Source organism: Talpa occidentalis, unplaced genomic scaffold, assembly GCF_014898055.3.
Source record: "Talpa occidentalis isolate TD23 unplaced genomic scaffold, MPIMG_talOcc4v2.1 talOcc4.3, whole genome shotgun sequence".
Classification (NCBI taxonomy): Eukaryota; Metazoa; Chordata; class Mammalia; order Eulipotyphla; family Talpidae; genus Talpa; species Talpa occidentalis.
The window spans coordinates 74,160,841-74,183,937 of record NW_023603184.1 but is presented as its reverse complement, the minus strand read 5'-3'; the positions used below and the strand labels follow the sequence as shown (position 1 = coordinate 74,183,937).

The following is a 23,097-nucleotide window of genomic DNA, read 5'->3' as shown; positions in this document are numbered from 1 at the left end:
CTGTCTTGTTCCCCCAACGGTGCAGTCACAGGTATAGCAGCACCTCTGAATCCCCTCTCCACTTGAAAATTGTTTGTGAATTATAGATGATCTCTGGTTGTGCTTTAAGGGGATGTGCATCTATAGCTGTTTATTTGATCACATCTGTCACGCCCACCTAATGTTCTTTTATGGTAAAATTGTCTTAAGGCAAATTAGTTAAGTGGTGAAAATGTCTACAGCAAAGAAGTTATGGTAGAGAGAATTTATACTTATACAGGATCAAATAGACAAAAAAGAGAAAAGGCAGGATTTGGTCTCTGCAGTAGAATATTTTTTTTTTTTTTGTGGGACCCTCGCCGGCGGCTGGGGAAAGAACTGGCACTGCAGAGGCTGTGGGCAGCCTCGCAACCCAGCGCTCAACCGCTGCGCCACCAGGGGAGGCCCTGAAGTAGAATCTTTTAAACTATGAAGTATATTGAAACTTGACCTAAAGTCAACTAATAATAGAACAACTCTCAGTTATTTCTGCCATCACACTATTGATATTAGCTATTTTTTTTTCATTTTTTTTCTTTTAAAACCATAGAGCCATTGGACAAAATTAATCAGTATTAAAAGATTAACAAAATAGTCATACAATGGAAAATCATAACATTTTCATCATTCCCAGGTTAATATATACACTATAGTATAAATAATATATATATAGCAATGGTTACTGAGTATATGGATTAGCTGAGCTTTAAAGCTTAGTTAGCTTAAAAGCTATTCCATATAATTGTGGCTGATTCTATTTCATAGTGTGTATAATAGGGAAAATAAACTTACCTCCAATTTTCAACACTGTCAGTGATTTCAGCTACCAACCTCCAAACAGTAATGCACAGAAGTTTATTAAAACTATTTACCTCAAAGCATAGGGTATTTCCAGAAGTAAATAAACCTAGAACAGCCAACATCTCAATCTCTTGAGCACTTTATTTGTTATAAATACAAGTCACCACAAGATGGCACCTTCTTACTTTCAACATCTACAGTTATAAACAATTATCTTCATAAAATGGTTTCAATGTGTTGTCTCAGATATTGAAACCTTATAAAAGCAAGACTTGCTACAAACAGGATTGGTGTTCGATGCATATTAAATGAGGTCAGATAATTAACTTCAAAAAAAGAATTTATAAATATCCAGATAAGAAAATTGAAATTACAAAAGCAGAGTTTGTCATCATTAAACTGAATTACAACTGTGTGTGGTTAATGCTATATCTACATGACTAAGTTTTTGTTAAAATACAGTTTTAGTAATCAAATAATCTACCTCATTCAACATAACCACCTATTTCATTTGTACACCCTCACATTCAAAACACATTTCATTCAGAAACCATGTAGCTTTCATCTAGTCAGTTACATACACTCCATTTTTTTTTTTTTAATAGATGCAACCCATCAAGTGCCATCACTCCCGGACTATAAAACAAAATACGATATTTAAAGGTAAAAACTCAGAGAATTTCTGAAATGGTTACCCATCCTCTCTGTGTTCATGAAAATAGGCAATCCGATTTGAAAGTCTTTGAACTAATGTAAACTCTAGAAAACTCAGTGTTGAAGTATGGGAAGGATAAAGACTTGCACTAATATAGTGCATAACAATGCAGTGTCAGACTCGTCATTTACAGTAAATGCCTTGATTCGACTTTCCTCTGGATTGTCATCATGCTGCTGAAGATAGTTTCCTCAAGTCTGTGGGAATTCCATCCTGTTTTCTTCTTCCCATTTCCAAACTGGAAGAGAAGGGTTTTCAGGTCCCTTGGGAAAAATCTAAAACTTAAACTCACACCCACAAACAATTTGAAAGCAAAATGGCAGATTAATAATCTTTGACTCCATGTCCAAATGAAGTTGAGGCAATATTACTTTTGCAATATTTGTATTCTGCCCAATATATCACATTGTGAGATTCCTCAAAAAACTGAGAAGTCTGAGAGCTACAAAAGAGAAGCGGTTAAGGCAGTTGATGTCTACATTTGGATTTCTTTTTCAGGTTACATGTCTAAGTCTCCATCGTAGGCTAAGGTCAGAGGCTTCTGTTGGGGAGGTGTGCTTTGATGTGGTTTTGGCTTCTTGCTGCAAAGGGAAAAAGAATTCTCAGATAAGATTGACAGCTATTTTATCTGCCAAAGATGATTGTGAGGCATGGGAAATTGAGCAGTTAAATGACAAAATGTTTTTAAATTCAGAGTATAAAATTGATATGTATAGATAAAAGTTGTTTCTGCCTTGTGCTAAATTAATGGCATGTATATAAGGAGAATGCATTGAAGAGGTTAAAGGAATGGGTCTGTGTGTAAGATTTCCTTAGAATCCAGGCTCTGTCACTCAATGACTTTAGGGAAGTTTTATCTGGACTTGCTTCTTTTTGAATACTTGTACATGCTAAACCTAATTTAAGAAGGCGGCATCATTTTTCCAAAACGACTTACTGAAACATTTAACATGGTATAAGGCTACTTTCTTCTTATTTTTATGAAGTAATGTGAGCATCTACTTTTCACTGGTTCCTAAGTCACTGTGACCTCTCTGTTACAGATATTTAACATCGTTAGCAGTACAACTACCAAACTCTAGTGCCTTTTGCTGGTCTTGATTTAAATAAAACATGCTTCAGCTTTGTCCTGAAATCTGACATTTAGCTGCCAAGTCACTGCAGTCTGCTAGGAAAATTTCACTGATTTTTATATCCTTATCACCTGGTTTACCTGATGTTACAGCTTTGCCAGGTCAGAGAGAACTACTGTTCCTCATCCGAGAGAGAGAGGGATGGAGACACTGAGAAAGGGACAGAGTGACAGAGAGGACGAAGAGAGAGAGTCAGAGTAGAGGAAGACAGACAGGCACAGAGAGGGGAACATCGGCATAAGAAACAAAGACAGGGACAGGGGGATGGAGAGACAGGGAGGAAGAAATGGACAGAGACACAGGAGAGACGGAAGAGAAAAGAAAGACAGGGACAGAGAGACAAGGAGACAGAAGAAACAGACCCTGAGAAAGAGATGGAGATACAGAGACATGGCGGGGGGAAGTAGAGAGATACATGGAGAGGGACACAGAGAGACAGTAACAGGCAAGAGGGGGAAGGACAGACACAGAGGGAAAGAGATGGGGAGAAGGTAGGGACAGAGGAGGGAGAGAGAAGGAGAGACAGACACAGAGATGGAGACACACACAGAAGGAGGTAGAGGGATAGAGAGAGAAAAGCCGAAGTGGTGTCCTGATCTGGAGCAAAATGTTGTCTACACTTCTTTTATTCTTTGCACAGGGTGAATCTCAAATTATGTCTATTGTTTGAATCCCCCCCCCACACACACACCCCAACACACACACTCCATCTTCTTTCCCTACTTATACCCTCAGAGTCCAGCTATTGGGTTACTCTCGCTAGCATGGCGCTCTCTCCCGGTGTCCAAATACCTACACTATTTGTTGTGTAGCAACACCTGTTATGAGTCAGATTCACACAAGTGCCAAACCCCATGCTGATCACTGTACATACTCTAACTCAATAAATCACAGAACAACCCTGAGAAGGAGGGGAGGATAGTCGCTACTTTCTAGAAGAGAGTATCATTGACCTTAGGGTCATTGAATGGCAGAGCCTGGATCCTAGCAAGTCTAACACACAGCCCATGCTTTCAACCTCTTCGTGCATTCTCCTTATATAAGTACCGTTACTTTGGCACAAGGTAGACAACTTTTGTCTATATGTATGAATTAGCTTTTATACTCTTTATATAGTGGCTCTAGTTACACTGCTGGGCCCAGAGAGTGGACCCAGCTTGAAATGGGGTTCTGAACAAGCTGATCTGCAGAATTTAATGGTATGAAGATATCACGCAAATAAGTGTTTAGGGTAACTTAGAAGTGACAGTGTATGGTCCTATGTTAATGTATAAGGAAGTTCATTTGAAATGATGACAGGAGTCTTTCCCTTCCATGTCCCATGCTTCTGTGGGGGGAGGGAAATAAATGGGAGAAATATAGATACTTCCAACATTTTCGACAATTACTCTGAACTGATACTTGCTAAGAGCTATCACACAAAGAGAAAGAGGAGAAATAAAATGGCTGGATCTTTATAAAGGGGCAATACTCTTGCCTGGGAGACATTTAAAAGTGATCAGCCTGTATGAGCTGGGCCTGGAAAAGTCTGCTTAAAATTTTAGAGAAATTGTTATGGATTTTGGGATGTGGTAGGGAACATATTTTTTTTTCGGAGTCTTTAACCTCTCAATTGACAGATAACTAAAATCACAACTATGATTATGTGTGATTTTATAACTTTTATAGACTTTGAAAGTTCTCAAATGTTGGCAACTTTGCTAAGTAGCTACCTTTATAAAGCTTTCTGACTCCTTAAAAAGAACAACAGAAGAGGTACTGAGTGGCAGGTCTGACCTCTATAAAGCCAACAACTAGGAGGCTTATTGTTAGAGGCCCCAACTCCCTTTCCTTTATCCCCTAGGGATTCATTAAGTAATTTTTAAATCAGTTTTTCCAGCTCATATCAGGAAAGGTGTAATACTAAACCCAGACTGACAAGTGCTTGGTGGAGAGGCCACTACCACATCATCTTGTACCCAGAGTGTCCATCTTTAATCCATCACACTATTCCCTCCTGTAGAGCCAAGGTGCTCCCTCATAACTCTTCATAATGGGACATACTTGACAGCCACCATCACTTATGGAGTTAGCACAGGGATAAACCATTATGCAGCCCCTGGCTCTAAGAGATCACTGACTGACACATTTTACAGTGACCTCTTCTAGTCATTTGCATTTTAGCAAAGGATAATGCCATGAAGCCAGAAAAGCGAGCTCATTCTAAACTGACAGGCAAGCTGCTGGCCTCTCTCAGCAGCTTTGAAACCAAGCCATAAGGACCCATACGGAGGCCAGTAGAGATTAAATAGCTTGGTGAAAACAGGAGCTGCCTTTTGTTTACAGATACTTGTGAGGACCCAGCCTCACTGGGCTGGGGGTATGACTCAGCCTTAGGCAGAATGAATGTAGTTATCTAGAGTAGCTTCTGGGCACTATATCTAGATTAAGCCGACCCATTAAATTCTCATGGATCTTTACTGCCAGGGAATTGGGGCATCAGTGATATATTTGAAACTGATCACTAATGGCAGATGCACAAGGGGTAGTATCTGAACCAAGTGGTCCTTGAGAAGATAATTTATTTTTTCTCAAAAGCGCTTCCAAATTTTATTATAAATTGCTTTCATCAAAAGTATGCACCTAAGACCTGACATATTATAGCAGTTCCTTTTGTGCTAAGCCTTTTATTTTGGAGAGAAAACATAAAATCTCCAAAACTGTCATCTCTTAGCTATTTTGTAAGTTATTTAATAGAAGCAGATGCTGTGAAAATAACTGTTTGGATTCTATAGGATTCTCATATGTAATAGCAAATGGTATGTGTTTGGATATCAGTCGGTTGGTTATCAGATTTATAGCTTATTTTACTTGGGAAACAATGAGTCTAAAAATGTGAAAGCTATAGGTACTTTGGAATCTAAAGGGTTAGTCAAGGGGAAGATATCACAGAGCTAGAAAGATCAGTGGAAAGAAAACAAACAGTTTAGGGAAAACTGAAGTTGCTTTTACCAGGTTGACCTCAGATAAGTTACTTAACTGTTATATAGACACTTTACTCTCAAAATGAATATAATGGTATACTAAAACAACCTATGAAAAGTACTTTGGCATAATTTTTCCTTGACTTTGTATCTAAAAGTCATGGATCTTAATTATTACTTATCCAGTCACTTATATATCCCCTTATCAATAATACCTCATCATTGCACCTGTCACTTCTCCAAAGTTCTTGGGGTTTGGTAAAGGAGGAGGATGATACTTATACAAATGACTAGAGTGAATGCCACAGGGGAGGAGGTATGGACAAATTATTCCACACTGTAGGGCCAGGAAAATGTTGGCATCTGAGTTTTTGGAAAGAAGTGATGAAATGCCAATAGCTAGTGATAAATTCATTCTAAATGAATAGGCTATAAGCAGTAAAAACTATAGAAACAGAAGCCTCCATATGAAATTAGAAGGTACCAACATAAGTGTCCAAATATAGCATTTGTATTCTTATATTCACCCTCTGTAATATATATGTATACACCGATATATATATATATATATATATATATATATATATATATATATGCACTATCCACAGACAACTATAGCAAGGGACTATATTTATAATGCAAGGATTTTTTTTAACATGAAGATCATAAATATAAATGCATAGATGCCTCTCCCCCACCCCCCGCCAAATGGCCAACTTCCTATATATGTGAATTTGAACTTTGTTTATCTCAAACAACTTAGGTGGAAACTTGTATGGAAATCAAAGACTGAATTTGCCTGTGGAAAGGGAGGTGACCTAAACAACTGATGTGAACTTTGTACAGATCTTTTGTGACCAAGCATAATGATTAAATATTGGAACAGAAAATGTTCTGGTTTATCCAAATCAAAAATAGTTATTAAGGAAGGAAATGTTTTTCTTCTTGAATGAGAAATGTTCTAAGTATATTTGAGCCTGTACACTGCATATGATTCTCTAGGACATGGGCAATAGCAGGTAGAGTTGAAAGTGACTTTTATAATGAAGTTGTGGAAGACTAATTGATTAGGCAGCATAACTGGCAGTGTCTGAGAAAGAGGGTGCTGGTTTCCTAAGTTTTAGGATCCGGCTGGACAGCAGGAGGAGGCATTTGTAATGAGTCCAAACATGCAGCTACTGTGTTGCTCCCAAAGGGGGTATTAAAATCAGGCACTGGGATGTAAAACATGGGAAATTATATATATAAATATTTATGTGATTTTGATATTGAAATTGGGAAAATTTCATTGATCTTTTATATTAAAAATTCCTTAGGAAATTATATCACTAGAAATAAGTAATGTATGTAATTAACTCCCAGAGCCTAAAGTTGTACAGTTATATTTTTTGTTAAGGAAATGGATTAAAGTTAATATTTTTTATATTGGAAGGAATAGAGAAGTGTAAGAAGGCAAATTTTATGGGTATTACTGAATGTTCATTTAGATCTCTTAGATATTTAACTTAAGAGGGAAACAGAATTGGGGATGTGACTTAACAGCTAGAATATATTCAAGCTTTTACAAGCTAATAGACAGATTAGTTTACAGTGTAATTACAATATATTGGGCCATTGCTAGCAGTTTCTCAGCTGTCAAACCTTCATGTCCTTTGTTTCAATTTAAGAACTTTCTCCCTTTTTCTACTCCTTTCTGGGGGTTGAATGCTTCTGAATGTAACACATTCAACTTCACATTTGTTAAGATCAAATTATTTGATTATAGGGTGCATGACTAATTGGAGGTGTTAGTTTTTGCTACAACACTATAGAAACATTAGTTGGATAGGAATCCAATTTCTATCACTATAGGTGGCAGAAGGAATTAAAGCCATTGCATTTTCTCACTAAACTTTCACTGACCAAGAGCATGAATTCAAAAACTTGTGTAGCCCTGGAAATAGAATTTGAGGCAAAATATACAAAGGCCAGATATGAATCAAGATTAAAACTTGGGTAAAAATTATCAAGGAAATAGTCTGAGACAGATGATAAATATAAATATCTTGACTTGGAAAAAAAACAGTAACACTTTGATCTCATGAAAATAATCTTTTGAAAATTCTGCTTAGAAAGCTAATAAAATATTCTCATCACACACACTTGAAAACATTCCAGTATATTTACTACTTCTATCTGCTTTCAAGAGTGGCTCATCAACTGAAATATTCTGTACAATAAACCTATCATCATTTTCTGAAAATAATAAAATTTCAGGAAACTGTCATTTACAAAATGGGGTTTCTGGAACTGACAGTTAAAATTTTCTTTCCATGGCTAGTTAATCACCTAGTTGTACTATTTAAAATGTACTAACAGATTATTTCAAATAATCCATAAAAATAATAATCTAAAATGATCTAAACCTATAAAAAGTACTTTGACATAATTTTTTCTGGTTAGTTTTGCCCAACTTGTCAAAACAGGCCAAGTTAAGAACAGAATTTAAGAACTAGAATTATTTAGAATAATGGCTGTCAGTGTTAGCTGCATATTAAAATCATCTGTGGGCACTGCTCAATATCCAGAGGACCCAGCCACACTCAAGAATCAGTTACTGAGAGGTGCCAGGGCCTGCCAGTATACAGTCGAAGCTAAAAGCTACTGATTGATCTAAGTCAAACACTAAAATGGGCAAGTCTTGACTAATGATTTGTGTTTTATACCTTCTAACAGTATTTGAAAACCAAATATATAAACATTACTGCCAATGAAAACAACATCACCTATTTTCAACAATTCTGTTGTTGATTATTTATGGTAGGGCTCAACGGTCGTGTTGTACTGGCCAATGATCCTGATATAAGTTTTCATCTACTATAATATACCACCTACAAAAATAGTGAATAAAAATATAATACGATTCAGTACTTACCAAACAAGGTAGGAAGTAAATACTAGGAAAATCATGATAAGAAAACCGCCACCTGAAACGCCATAAACCCAAATTTTTACTCGGCCATCTGTTTAAAAGAGATAACATAGCAAGCTTAGCATACACAGCTTAATTTCTCATTTGAATTGTGAGACCTGTGTATAAATGGAAATACTTATATGTGACAGTGATCAAATGTCAAAAAAGCTGATGATTGTTGATAAACAGGGTTTTGAAAAAACTTATCTCAAAGTCTAACAATTAGAAGGCTATTTTTAATTAATTTGATGTATATACAGTTTTATACATGCAATGCAAAATGTTCACAACATATTTTAACATAAATAGAACCGAAAAAGCCATTAAGAGAAATCCTAAATGCAAAATAAACAATGACCATTCTTGGTAACTTAACTTCCCAAATTTTTGGTGAAAAAAATAACTGAACAAGCTAATCAGTTCACCAAATTACTATAAAATGAGCATATGTAAATTTGAGTTTCTGGAAATCTAGTGAATTTTGCTGTTTCATATGAGCACACAGTTAACTAAGAATAGGATTGACAGACAGTGCTTTAGTATCCCAAAGAAATTGCATCCTTTTCTGAAAGAAATACCCATATACAAACTCATTATACTACATGAATGTAATTAACTGTGGGTCCAAAACCCACACATCAGTATGTTATTCTAAGGCTTCCATGGGAGGAAAAAAAACTAAATCTGTTGTAAACAAGACTTGTTTGGAATAAAATCACAATTATATTACTATTAAAACTTTTTGCTTAGAAGACACTTCTAAGCCTAAATCAGGTTTTAGAATGAGCTTTTGATGTAAGTAATGATATATTGGTAGGGTCATAAAACTTTTAGCAAGGCTTTGATTCTGATCTCTTTAAAATACTGATGATGGAATCCCCTATTCTTATTTATTTATTTATACAAGCACTGGGGTACAAGCCAGAGGCGCGGGAGTGTGAGAGACACCAGATACAGCAGGGAGCAGAACAGGCAGAAGGACTGAAATACACGGCTGAAGGGAGCAGTGGGCGAGACAGGAGAGGCTTGCCACACCATGTGGAAATATCCATGGCTGGCCAGGAATCGAAAGGGCACTGCAGAGGCTGTGGACAGCTTCACAGTGCTGCCCTCAACCCGCTGTGCCACAGGGGAGGCCGAAATCCCCTAATCTTAGGTGATTTTTTTGGTCATATTGGCCATAGAAAAGTCTTCCCTGAGCAAGAATGTACTTCTCGTCTTATTATACCTATAACAAACAGAGATAAAGTATTGGGAAAATCCACTGTTATTAAATTCCTAGTCTAGAAGTATGTGGTCCATGACCATTACACTAAGACAGAACTTTTTATATAGAGGTTGAGAGGAACGTTTTTTTTTTTTTTTTTTTGTTATCACTTCTTTACTCAGAAACTAACTTGTACCGGTTTTTTCTTGTAACTCATTCCATAGTTTTTTGTGCATACCTATGAGTATTAGTACATACATGCATATCTACCTAAAGACATACTTGGTGCACATCAGCAACTTAATGTATACTGGGAATATTTCCATGCTAATCCATAAAGGCAGGTTTATCTCAGTAAAAATATCACCTATATCGCATAGTTGTATCATATTGTTTTTCATTCTATTAATAGATATTTAGGTAGTTTGTATAGATTTATAACAAGCAACACATAATATCATATACATACTTCTTTCAGTGTATGTATATATTTGCATGATGAATTCCTAGGAAATTTTAGGCCAAATTGCCTCCTGAGATTGATCTAATTGCCACTCTTAACTCTTCCCAAATAAACGTGTATACACATGCATGTATGCAATATTATATATGTATGCATGTCTATAACTGCGTGTATACATCATCAACATGTTCATCATATGCATGATATTGTTGATGTTTTAGTTAGACCCCCTAAGTTTCAGGACCTCATTTGTGGATTTGAAGATTCATTTCCCAGGGGACCTCACCCTACTTCTCCTGAAATAATGGGTTAACCTGACTACATTTTATATCATCCTTCTTTCAAATTTAAATCTACTAATGTAGACATTTTTAAACATCTATGTTGTGCAAAGACATAGAGGAAAGTCCAGAGTTGAACAGATAACGTGGCCATCCTACAAGGTTGATTGGGAATATACATCTTGTTTCTTCCACTAGATCTAGGGTTCATGGGCTCTTGTTCTGGCTTCTTGTAAACACACTTTTGGTATGGCAGAGGCATAGGGTCTAGGAAGAAACTTCCCAAATGACAACTATATTTTACTTGAACTCTGTCTCCTTCCTCTCAACCCCTTCAGTTATACTGCTTTACTTTACTCAGTTATTCCTAGCATTTTATTTCCCAGGAGAGAGATTTAAAACAGGCACTGAGGATCTCTAATTTTCTGCCCACTTTCCAAAGTGGGCAGCAGAGACTAGTGTTATGTAAGAACTTTAATGACCTTGTTTTCACACTTTTTCTGCTAACTTCTGGTGGTGTGGCCTTGGTCAAATTAGTTTGTACTGCCAGCTTCAGATGCCTAATCTCTAAAATGGGGGTGATAACATCCCATTAAGTTGCAAGAACATAATGAGATTATTCAGGATACATAGCCAGCCTGGGACTACAGGGAAGACAAAAAACATCTAATAAATGTCCCTCCTATCCTTAATAACCACCAGTACCTGAGCACACAGGCTTGACACTGCTAATTCACCTGACAATCCTGCAGGGCAAGTGCCTTTAGACTGATTTCATGGATGAAGAAATAGACCCAGGGAGGTGAAGAAATTGCTCTCAATCACAAAGCAGGTACAGTCTGAGCTATGATGCCAACAGGGTCTGTATGTCTTTGAGACCAGTGCTCTTTACGGTTTCTCAATTCAGTGTCCCTTAGGCTGGGGCTATATACTTAGCCCCCACTATGCATAGGAACACTATATAGCTAAAGGGAACAATATATTATACAACATTCAAATCTGAGAAACCTTGAATGAGACCATATTGCCTCCTTTTCTCCTGTTTTCCTCCTTACATCCATTGTTTCCATCACAAGCAGCGTTCATAATATAAGAATGTCACCCCCCACCCCGCCATGAGAAATTTTACATTTCTTATAACTGAAACACACCTGGTTCAAGGGGTTGAAGAGACCATCCTTTAAAAATATCATGTATTTTTGAATTCACGGGTCTGTTTTTTCCTGAAAGGTTTTTCACATCAGCTTTTTTATCCTCTGAGCCAGGTACTTTCATGCAGTAATCCAGGAAACCATTTGATCTCAATATCTCCGTATAACCCTTCTCACAACCACAGACTCCACCCTACAGCAAAAAAGATATTTTTATGGTTATACAGTGAGTTGTGCAGATGAAAAATAACAATTTAAATGTCGGAATCACTTAATATTTATATGATGTGTCATGGAAATTTAGAGTTTCTCAGCAACAGACTTGCCAAACAGATGAAAATCTACTAAATAGTTCATCTTTCTGAATTCTAAAGCAAACTCTAACATAAATCACCCGTTTTTCCAAAAGATTATAATTCTTAGAGCTTCCAAATATTAAATCGGAATTCTTTGTCAATGAAAGGTATTAAACATCTAAGAAAAAAAAAAGAATGTAGTTAAGGTATTGAATCAAATTTTCCTCAACTTTCCCAGCAGCCATTTTGTTCTCCTGTCCACTCCAACCAGTTCTTGATACTGAGAAACAAAGCAACGGGGATTATGTACATAACTTCTTTGAGGTCTCTGTCTGCTCCTGCTGCCTTATCACCTTCTACCACTAGTCTAACTGGGCTGAATTACTCTCTGTTTATTTTATTTTATTTTTTAAGAATTATTTATTTATACAAGCACTGGGTACAGTCAGAAGCGTGGGAGGGTGAGAGAATTCGCCAGAGCGGGGAGCAGAGCAGGCAGAAGGACCGAAGTACACTGCTGAGGGGAGCAGCGGGCGGCAGGAGAGGTCTGCCCGCCATGTGGGACCCTCCTCCGGTGGCCGGGGAGCAGCCGGGGATCAAACCGACGCCACCCAGGCTGCGGGCAGCTTCACAACCCAGTGCTCAACCACTGCGCCACCGGGGAAGCCCTGAATTTCTCTCTGTTTACAGGCTTGCTTCTGCAGTCAAGGCAGCCCAAGTGGAGGGACAGAAGACTGCACCACAGACACGTGTCTAAGAGAGTGATGATATATCTGTCCTTACTTGTAGCAGGCCAGTGTCACATCACATTTCTAGTTGGCATTGTGACAACGTGTCCTTCACATTTATCTTTAGATTCTAGGTCACTTTTCTTGTACAAATAAACCTTTGAGCTCACTATGATCCAGTATAATGGACAAGAGTTTCTGCTTCTGGAAGTGAAACTGAAAATGGTCTTCCTTCCTCTAGCAAACAAGTAGGATAGAAAAAAATGAGCACAGATTATGACTGTGCTCATACTGTTCCTTACCTAAAACTGTTTATCTGGCCTTATCAATCAGCTAGATTTATCGAGATAATCAATTGTTGACTAACGACATGATTTTGAGATACAATAGATTTTAAAACTAAAGATCCCTCAATCACCTACCAAAGAAGGGCAGGGAAAAATATGATGTGATCTAGTTAGTAACTTCCCATAGTTTAAGAAAGTAGCATGTTATATAATAACAATTATTAATGGTTTTAACTGAAGGTATAGAGAGAAATAACTAAGAGAACTGTATATGCTGGTGATAAAGTCATCCTTTCAAAATCATCTCTATTAGTCTGAGTGAAATGTGTTATGGGTTACACGTATTTAAAGGAAAATATAGATTTGTTTTATTAGAGAAGGTATTTAGAGAGTTAGAGGCAAATGACAATTTCTATTTTGTGACTGTATATAGGCCAATAAAATTGTTTTTGATCTCTTTTTAGCTACTTGTTTTGTAAGTTTAGTCATTAGCTTTTTTTCAGTAACAAACCCACCTTGAAGTAGAAAAGCCATAAAATAGGATTGGGTGTTTGAGTTATTTTTAACCAGCTAACTTTTGGAAAGAATACATTATAAAAAGACATTTGTTTCCTTAAGGAACATAACTTTTAAGAAATCACATATGTACTGCATACCATTAGTGTCATTGACAGGATTCACTGTACATTTGCATCAATTCCTGAGCAGGGGTAGATGGGAATTAGGGTAGGAAAAATATTTTTATCCATAGGTATGTATTGGCTTATTTAAAAAGAACTAAAATCAACTGGCACAATGCTAACCAATTTTGCTAACTAACAATTAGCAAATATGAACATTCATTTACAACATCATTCAAAATAGTTTATGACAGGTTAGGAATAGAAGAATAAATCAATTGAGAATATTTCTTGATAAATAGAACATAAACTAGATAAATGAAAGGCAAATTTGGCTGTGGGCAAATTTATAGGAAAAAAAATAAAGACTGCTTTCCTTAACTCATGGCCCTACAAAGAACTGTTTTATTTCATTTCCCTTGTGGTTTTTAGTATTTAGAATTTTAATGTGTTGCCATTCAGGAATACCTATATGTCTATACATAGTATATTTAAAACATTTACCCTGCCATTTATTTATTTTTTTGATTCTGAGTTAATATTGTAAACCCATGTAACTTCATTTAAAAAAAAAAAAATTAACTGTGATTACTCCTGCAAATGCCTCTAGATGGTATCACGTGCACACAGAACTGCTGTTTAGGCTATAGCAGACTGGAAAACATCCAATAGCAAATGCTTAACACAGAAATTTAAATGCTTGTATTTAAAGCATTTAAATTGTCCAGTGCAAGACTCACCTGTGTACAGTAGGAGAAAGGTTTTCTGCAGGCTGGGTTGCACTGCCGAATAGCAGCAGGACGTGCTTGAGGGGAGCAGCCTCCTACAAAGGAATTCCCATCATCATTTTGAGATTTTCTATGATAAACATTTAAAACATTTTTTTTTTCCTTTCTCTGGCACTGGTCATTCTGTAAAAGTGTCATGTTAAAAAAAAAAAGTGATATGTAGCTCAGTCTTATTTTTTTTGGCTTGCCCCAGTATGAGTTCTTTGAGATGAGAAGCTCTGCTAACAGAAGCTGATTATTGTAGTTTTAGCTCTGCACATTGGCAATGTGATTCTATCATATGGCTATGCTTCAGGGCAGTTTGTGAGTGCCAGGATCAGTAAAAGAATTGAGGAAATCTCAATTTAAGTTCAAGAGCAAAAAATAAATCTGCTCAAAGACTCATTTTATATACATTTTTCTCCAGCTCCTGAATACTCAATGAAGCACTCTAAGTCCCTATAACTGAATGCTAAAAGAATGGCCACTAATCAATTCATCAAATCAAATGCTTTGGTAACATATTTTAACCAGAGTACACATCGATACAATCACACACACATACTCACATACAGTTTAAAGAACAAAATCTATAAGCTCTAGGAGGGGCAGTCATGCAGCTGACTGTACAGTACTTGCTTAGTAAGTAATTTTTTAAATAACTAGATGTCTATAATATGTACAATGATGTCTCCATACTATGAAAATCATGCACACATTAGTAGTGCCTTTTTTAGATTCAAGGTACTAAGCTAATAAGTTGACATTTGAGGACATTATTTAGATTGCATTTATATAATATTGGTTGTATTTATTAGTTCTAGCCTTTGCATTATTGTAATTGTCAACCAATTACAGTTTGACTTTGTAGTTATCAAAAAGCTTGGGCATAAGGTAGTGTGGAGAATAGGAAGGTCTACATTTTCCCTGAAAATGAAGCAGAAAAGTCTCACTGCTACTTGAAAAAGAAATCAAATAATCCACAATGAATTATAGATACAAACCCCACAATTAGCATCGAGATGTGAAATTGCAAATTTGAGTGTTAGTGACAAGAACTCAAAGTAATGCTGCTACCTATTGTGTTTGGAGGTCTCATCCCCCTCCCCTCTATAAACCAGTGATAGCTAAGGCTGTGTGTGCACCTTTGGCAGATGGGAACTTTTGGGAAGTAGGGAGAAAATACTAGAATTTGTATAGCACATGCAACTTTTTGTCTAAATATTACGACTAAAGTTCTCATAATCCTGAGCAGAAAATACTGTTAATGAGTTCATTCACCAATGGCCACTATTGTAGATGTAACTTGAGATTATAATCTTTAGTAGTTTAATTCTCAGCATATGATGGGTTCTGTGTTCCTGTGTAGGTAGATTTATATAGTATATCTAGTTTTACCAAACTTACAAAACTAAAAAGTAGTTTAAAATATATTATCTTTATAAACTATAGATTAAAGATAATACTGAGTGCAAAAACAAAAAATAGAGCTGACAATCCTTCTATCCCTATAGAAATAATAGTATTCTCCCACCCCTGTGATAAACTGTCAGAGTTTATCTGACTGTGAACAGTAAGTAAAACATGGCAACTGACTTTTCTCCAATAGGCAAGCATTAAAATTTTTTTGCAGAAGACCATTTGCAGAACCAATTGTCATGAATGAGGTGCCCTTCCTTAATTTATATTTAGATGTTAATAATCATGACTACCATATTCAAATATAGGTTTTGAACATAAGCACCTATAATTTTTGTACCATTAAAATATTTTAACAGTATTTATTAATTTGCATGTGTTTTTAGAATATGTATATTAGCATGGCAGCATAGGAATATGGTAGATTGAGATATAGCCTCAAAAATTTTATATAGAGATGCTACATCATTTAAAATTTTAGAGAGCACTGTTGTAAGCTAGCACTGATCATTTTCAGTCTTTATCTTAGATTGTGACTGTTCAGGAAATTTTTATTTAAGTTGTCTGATATAGTATGTTTGCTTTCTAAGATGCGAAAATCTGATGGTAATTTGCTAAAAATATCATTTAATTAGGCCACTTGCCCACTCCTATTGCTTATAATTTTAAGCTAATTGTCCTCACAGACAGCAAAACTCAGGTCTTTTTGAAGTGTCCACAGTAGTCTTAGGCAGGAATACCTGTGACATTAATGCCATCTGAACGCTGGCACCATACAGTTCGTTCATTATTGTTCCAAAGACTTGCTTTCCATGTGTAGTGGTAACATTTGCCTCCTGCAAGTAAATGTAAACTGGTTCTATTATACTGCATATAAAAATAGTATAAACATTAATCAATGGAGCTTAAGAAGTGAAAAGTTCTCTTGGTACCTGTACAAGGGCGTGTTTCCAGAACCTGCTGGGGGCAGCTGTCTTGGTTCTCAAAAGACTGAATTATAAATGTCCTTGACCTAGATTGGCGGCCCATTGTCTCAAAGCTTCTTCCATCAATGCAGGTTAATTCACACGTGCTCCACTCTGACCACTTCGTTAAATGGCAGTCTCCTGGGTAAGTGTGAAGCACAGAGCAGAGGGAACGTGAAAACTAAACCTACACATTACCCAGGCAGGGAGATTGGTGGTGGTGGGCAATTTCTGGATACTGCACATTTGTCTTTGACCAATTTTCCATTTAGACAGTACTAAATGATAAAGTTATTTATGGTTTAATCTAGTTTAGCAAGATAGTGCCGAAAATGAGATTGCCATTACTTTGTCTCAAATTATAGTAATCTTATCTAGTGAACACTGTATGTCAGCTAGTGAAAATAAAATTTTTAAAGGGGAGATGGAAAGATTATGGTAACTCAGTTTTCAAAGAGCAGCATAATATCATAAAATGGATGTTCTTAAAAACCATATAAAGGGAATAAGACAGTCACTGAAGTGGAGTAATGTTGGGCTCAAAGAATATTTAATAATCTAAGCACATACATTTATGTGCATAAAGTATGTAAATATATGTGCACATGTATGTATGAGTTTACACACAAAGGTCAGTTTCATGCCATATTATAAGGCTGTATATAAAGGTATATTAAGTTACCTTAAAATTAGGTCACCCAAACCCAGTTGTGCTATTAGGAATAAAATGATACATAAATATAAATAGTGATCATCTTTACAAATACATAGAACTTGTCCATTTAAATGAGAGTTTCATAATCCTTACTGTTCCCACCCTGCTGCCACCCAGGGATTCATCCACTCATGGGTTCAGTCAACACTTATTTTGAGTACTAGCCAGTGTGCTAGATGGTCAGGTCAGGTATTAGCACATACTCTAGGTGGAGCTACCATCACTCAAAGATTGTTCCATGTAAAATGCCAGTGACATGATTGAAACTTAGCTCTTATATTTCCATGTCCTGTCCTTTTCCTCAGGCTTGCTTTACCTCCATTGAAGTTGTGAGAATATTCCAAAGTGATAACCTCACTTAAATAAACTTTTGCAATTTTAAAACCTCAAATTTGATGAGAGTTTTTCCAGAAAAAGTAGAAGTAATGAACAGGTTGTCATTAAAGCATTCACAATCATCGAAAATTGCATACCTGGGCAAGGAACAGAACAGGGCTGCTTCAGGATGCTATTCTGGAAGGGCATGTCTCCACACAGTGCATCATCTACAGGTATAGCGGTGTGGGAGATGGAGCCATTGTGGACCATGCAGGAAAGGCTTCGGATCTGGACTCCTTCCCCGCAGTCTCCACCCTGTGAGAGGAAAGATACTGTTAGAATTACCCAAATAATTAGCCTATGAGAGTTTTGACTCCTAGCACCCCTTGCCAAGAAAACCCTGGTTGCATATTTCTGCATAGAGAGTGATCTGTGAATTGCTCACATAAAGTATCACCAAGAAATTCTTAGAGAGCTGATGAATAAGCTGAAGTATAAATGCAAATTTATGCCACAGAATTTATGTACTCAGAATATGATGATTCATTTTGGAACACAGCCAGGACTGAATGAAAAAGAAAAAAAAAAAACAATACATAACTTGTCTAGGTGTATGTGATAAAATGGCCTAATCCATAATCACTCCCTAAGAAAGCATGTACAGCCACAGGGCATAAATTTCTCTTTTACTTTGCTTGTTTTTCTTTTGTAGGGAATTCAGTACTTTCTCATATGGATTAGGTTAAGGTTTCCAGTAATACACTGCTTTTCTCTATTACCATGAAAAGTTGTTTTCCCAGCATACCTTCTGTGCTGAATAATGTTCTTTGAAGATACTTTATACAAATCCCACTCAGATTATTCTAGACAATTAGAAAAAAAGTGTGCAGTGTCTCACAGAAACAGCAGCTTAGAATTGGAAATGTCTTAGTGGTTATATGGCTCCCATCTGTCTGATGAAAGGATTCCTACTAGAGCATTTTTGGCAGCTACTCATAAGTGCTTTTTCCTCCTCAGTTTTATTCAGGTACTCATACTTAAAAAGGGGAGGGGGTTGGTGCTTAATTATTTGGATAACTTTTAGATGGAAATAATATAAATAGCCATAAAAAGGTATTTTTTGGTATAAATGCCTATAAAAATGGGTGAGGGCAAAACTATTGTGCTAAGGAAGTGAAATCCTAAGATGACAAGAGTGAAGGTAAAAGAACTGAAGGAGAAACAGAGGAAAAGCAAATGTAAAGTAATGCGTTGCTACACTTGCCTCCTTGCCACAAGTAAACACAGCTGGTTTCTTGGTCAACCACAATTTCTTCCAGTCAGGCCTTGTGGTATCAGGAGGACTCAGTCCCATCAATAATGGAGGTGAGTGGAAGAAGGGGGAGTCATTAAAATGCCAGCTCCTCCTTGGATCCAATTCTCTGTGGTCAATGTCCATCTTGGAGAGTATTAACTCTCCTATACTTCCAAGGTGTGTCACTGAGCTTCCACTTAGTCCAGAGTCTGGCACGTGGTGACCACTGGTAGACCGTCTCCCAAATAGGAGAGAGGGGCTTTGCATTTCTGTTGCTGCAGCCAGAGAAGCAAGATACTACAGCCCATTATGAGAGAACAGTGATAACGGTACTATGTACTGGGAAACAGAGTTTCATCTCCTTCTACTCTTTTTCCCCAACAGGACCTAGAAACTGCATTGCCTAGGTCTTGGAGATGTGGCTTTTAAAGTGACAGAAAGGAGAGAAGTACAAGGTGGTCAGCTAAAGCATGAAAATGACCCAGGGCATGGAACAGGTAAGTCATCAGAAGCTGATAGGCCTACTGAGCACCAGCCAAGTCAAGGCACTGTGCAAACAGCAGTCAAGTGTCAAGGACAGTTCATAAACAGACTACTGGAGGTGTAGGGTGGTACAGGGTGGATGCTGAAAAAAATTCTTGACATAAGAAGAAGTCCAGAAATGGTTTGACTTGCACGAGGTCCTAGTTGAAGCAATTTTAAGCGTGAAGAATCTGAGTAGCATGTCAATAGGGGCCATTACATCTTCTTCTAGAGATGCCATAACATGATTATGATTTGTTTACTAAGATGGCATTTCCACACTTGACTTATCAATAGCTCATAATTGCTCTAATCTTTTATTCAGCTGTTGTGAAATTGCCAAAACATGCACCCTAATTCTGAACCTGAGTGCATTATTTGGGGAAATAAGTGGAGGTTTAAAATCAACTATCACACTCAGCAAATACTCAAGTGAATGCTAACTCCCTAAAGTGGGAAATAGCTAATGTATGTTAAATTCCTCTTTTAAGAGGATTTCTCTTATAACTTATTACTCCAGAGGATGGAGTCACTGCAGAATTGTGAAAGGTATATGTGTTGCTAAAGAGTATTAGACTGTATGCTTACTTCAGAATAGTCTGAAGCTACTGCATCACATACAAGATTTGAAATTACTGCTATCTGGAACCTCAGGTAACAGAGACTACAACTGATTAGTGTTTAACATTTCAGGAAATGGTGTATGAAGATCTCATAGGAAACATGAAATCACAGGGATCATTTTAAAAATCAAGACAAACAACAATTTGCTCCTAATATGCATCCTCCTTCAACCATATACTTCAACCTATACTTTTGACAACAGTCATGATATGAAAAGAAATCAACATCAGAATTGTAATGATATTCATAAAGTGAACATTCACTCCCCCTTATTCACGAGACTTTACACACTAGGGAGGGCAAACAGACCCAGACTACTTGGCACAAGCTTGTCAACAACCAGGATTCTCTAGCTCTCCACTGCACAGTCCAGATATTAGCGGATATGTTGTATACTCTGAGTCAGTGTCTCTAGCAGATGTGGACTGGCAGCTGGTGCTAATAATCAGAGTTTTAATCAAAGTTATAATACCAACCACAGTTTATTAAGCTCAGAATTTATGTCAGGTACTACATAATGAGCACTGCATCTGAACTCACTAATCCATACAAACCATCCCCCCACCCCCGACTCTCTGTCAGCAAAATCGGTACTATTTCAACTTCCATCATACAGATAAGAAAACAGACTGGAAAGCTCAGAAACTTGGCAAAAATTGCTGAGCCAGGAACTGTGGTAGAATTTTGACCGAAATTAGGCCTGCAAGACTGAGTTCTAAACAGATTTGGCAACCTATGTGTGGATCTGTGTTATCAGCTGAAGAACTTAAAGAGTCAGAAAACATTTTAGAAAGTAAAGCCAGAGGATAAACACTTTTTTTGCTGCTAACATCTTCCCATATAAAATAGTAGCAAAATTGGCACATCTACTGTGTAAGCCCCGTCCCCCTCCTGCCCCATTGTGGTTTGCTAGTTCTTGATGCAATCAGCCACTTAAATACCATCGTCACCTTCAGCAAACGAGCTCCCTGCCTTCAGTTGGCAGGTCAGGATACAACAGGACAAGGAGGAGCAGAAGCACATTTTGAGAGGTGATCTTCCTTTGTGGGCAAAGGGCCCATGAAATTTTGATCAGTAATGTCAAAAACTGTGCTCACAAAATGATTTGAGAGAAGGCAACTCACTATAAAGATAGTGTGTTATCTCTCACAGGGAGCTCACAATTAAGTTTTAGTAAAACAGGAATGCAGTTCCAACTCTGGAAAAAACTCAACCATCAATGATTTACGTTCTCTTTTGCCTTTGCTTGTCTTCTTTTTCATCAGTGAGACTGACTTTATCCACAAGGTGGAAGATGTGGTGGCTAAAGGTTCCTGAATACAGTATCTCTGAACAGCTTTGATTCATTCCAAATTCTTGGGGAAGAATGATGAATGACCCTGTCTGCATAAGGTGCCCATCCCAGAATGAAGTACAGACTTCAGTAACAGGTATTATTGTTTGAGAGATTTCCCTGGAAAAAGTCTAAGTTCAGAATTTCCTCCTGACTGGAAATGTCAGTGAATGGAATTAACCTCATCTGGATACCTGAGGTGCTTCTGGAATTTCTGCACACATGTTCTTGTGGTCTCTGCAGGCTCCATCCAAGCCTGTGTGATGCCCAGACCCCACCTGCACTACTATGGCAAATGCTCACAAGACCCCACTTGTGTCCCTGTGGTGCTCATATGCTCACGTGACAGCAAAATGAAACATTCCATTTGGCATTTCCCATGTTCGTGTGGGACAAGTTGACAGGTGTCTATATATAATGCATATATTTAGGCTTCTGACATCTGAGAAGGTAAAAAGGAAAGTGCAAAAGAGTGAGCAAGACAGCTAGAGTAGAAGTTGTATGTCTGCTAAGACTTGGAGCATGGAGTCCGTCAGTCCTGTTGCCGGCTCTCCTTCCATTTTTCTCTCCCTTCCCTGTCAACTGGTTCCTGAATTTTTTGAGCCTATTTTCTCAACTGTCAATTACACAATTATAAGGAGAAACAACCCTACCATTTTCTTAATTGTGACTCCAAGCAGCATTTAAAAATTGCTGAAGATTTAGGAAGGAGGATTTTAGACAAGTGACAACGTATTCCTATTTGCCATTACATTACTATTGAAATAATTAGCATGGTTACCTTATTTTCTGTAAAAAGGAGACAGAACAAATGTACCACACATTCTTGTTCCTCTGAGACTTATTACAATGCATGGACATTATTCTGCAAGATGATAATGATGCATGACAATGTCATCCTGACAGGAACACTAAACATCGCTGAGAATACTCTGCACATTCCTTAATCCTTAATCAAAATTATTGTTACCTAATTACGATATGCTTTGGAATATGAACTTAAATATGAACTGGTAAAATAAGAAAATAGCAAAAATCGATGTGCTTTTACTTACCCAAGAAGCCAGAGAGCAAATATAGTAGAGGATCTTTGCTGATCCAGCAAAAGCTCTGGGTGTGTGTTATGTTATGATGTTAGGCATTTAAATGCTAGGCATTTATACTTCAGGCCAGTAAAAAAGTAATCATTGAGGAATATGTAGTAACCTTGGTTCATGTGGCAGTGTTAAAATATAACTTTCATACACTTCTGGTTTTCTGCCTCTATGCGAGATTTTGTCTAAGTCCAAATGCGCCTCTTTAAGAAATACAGTCTGCAAGGAGAATGGGCATTTTCACAACATGCAGATTTTGCTTAATTAAGTAATACTTGGGTATTTCTAACAAGCCAAGAAAATAACAGAATTCTTGAGTATGCCAAAGAGATTGAAAGTCCCATGACCCAGACTATTATAATCAGTGCCTAATGAATGGCTATTTATTTTCCTAGCAATCTCACACTGCATGAGATTAAGTCATTTGGTG

At 37.1% G+C, this 23,097-nt stretch overlaps 1 protein-coding gene across 4 annotated transcripts in view; it reads right to left on the bottom strand.

Annotated features, from left to right (window-relative positions):
• Nucleotides 1-943: 943 nt before the first annotated feature.
• The window catches only part of THSD7B (thrombospondin type 1 domain containing 7B), a 1,502,545-nt gene continuing 1,480,391 nt past the window's right edge, over nt 944-23,097 (bottom strand). For 3 of the 4 annotated variants that reach the window (XM_054699694.1, XM_054699695.1, XM_054699697.1), the window contains 7 exons: nt 17,956-18,115; nt 16,735-16,908; nt 16,543-16,638; nt 14,357-14,439; nt 11,686-11,878; nt 8,545-8,632; nt 954-2,115 (listed from right to left, as the gene is read on the bottom strand). In XM_054699694.1, the coding sequence (XP_054555669.1) occupies nt 2,034-2,115; nt 8,545-8,632; nt 11,686-11,878; nt 14,357-14,439; nt 16,543-16,638; nt 16,735-16,908; nt 17,956-18,115 (876 nt within the window). In that variant the 3' untranslated portion in view covers nt 954-2,033. Of the gene's footprint in view, nt 2,116-8,544; nt 8,633-11,685; nt 11,879-14,356; nt 14,440-16,542; nt 16,639-16,734; nt 16,909-17,955; nt 18,116-23,097 lie in introns of all 4 variants that reach the window. The other variant, XM_054699696.1, reaches the window with a different exon arrangement.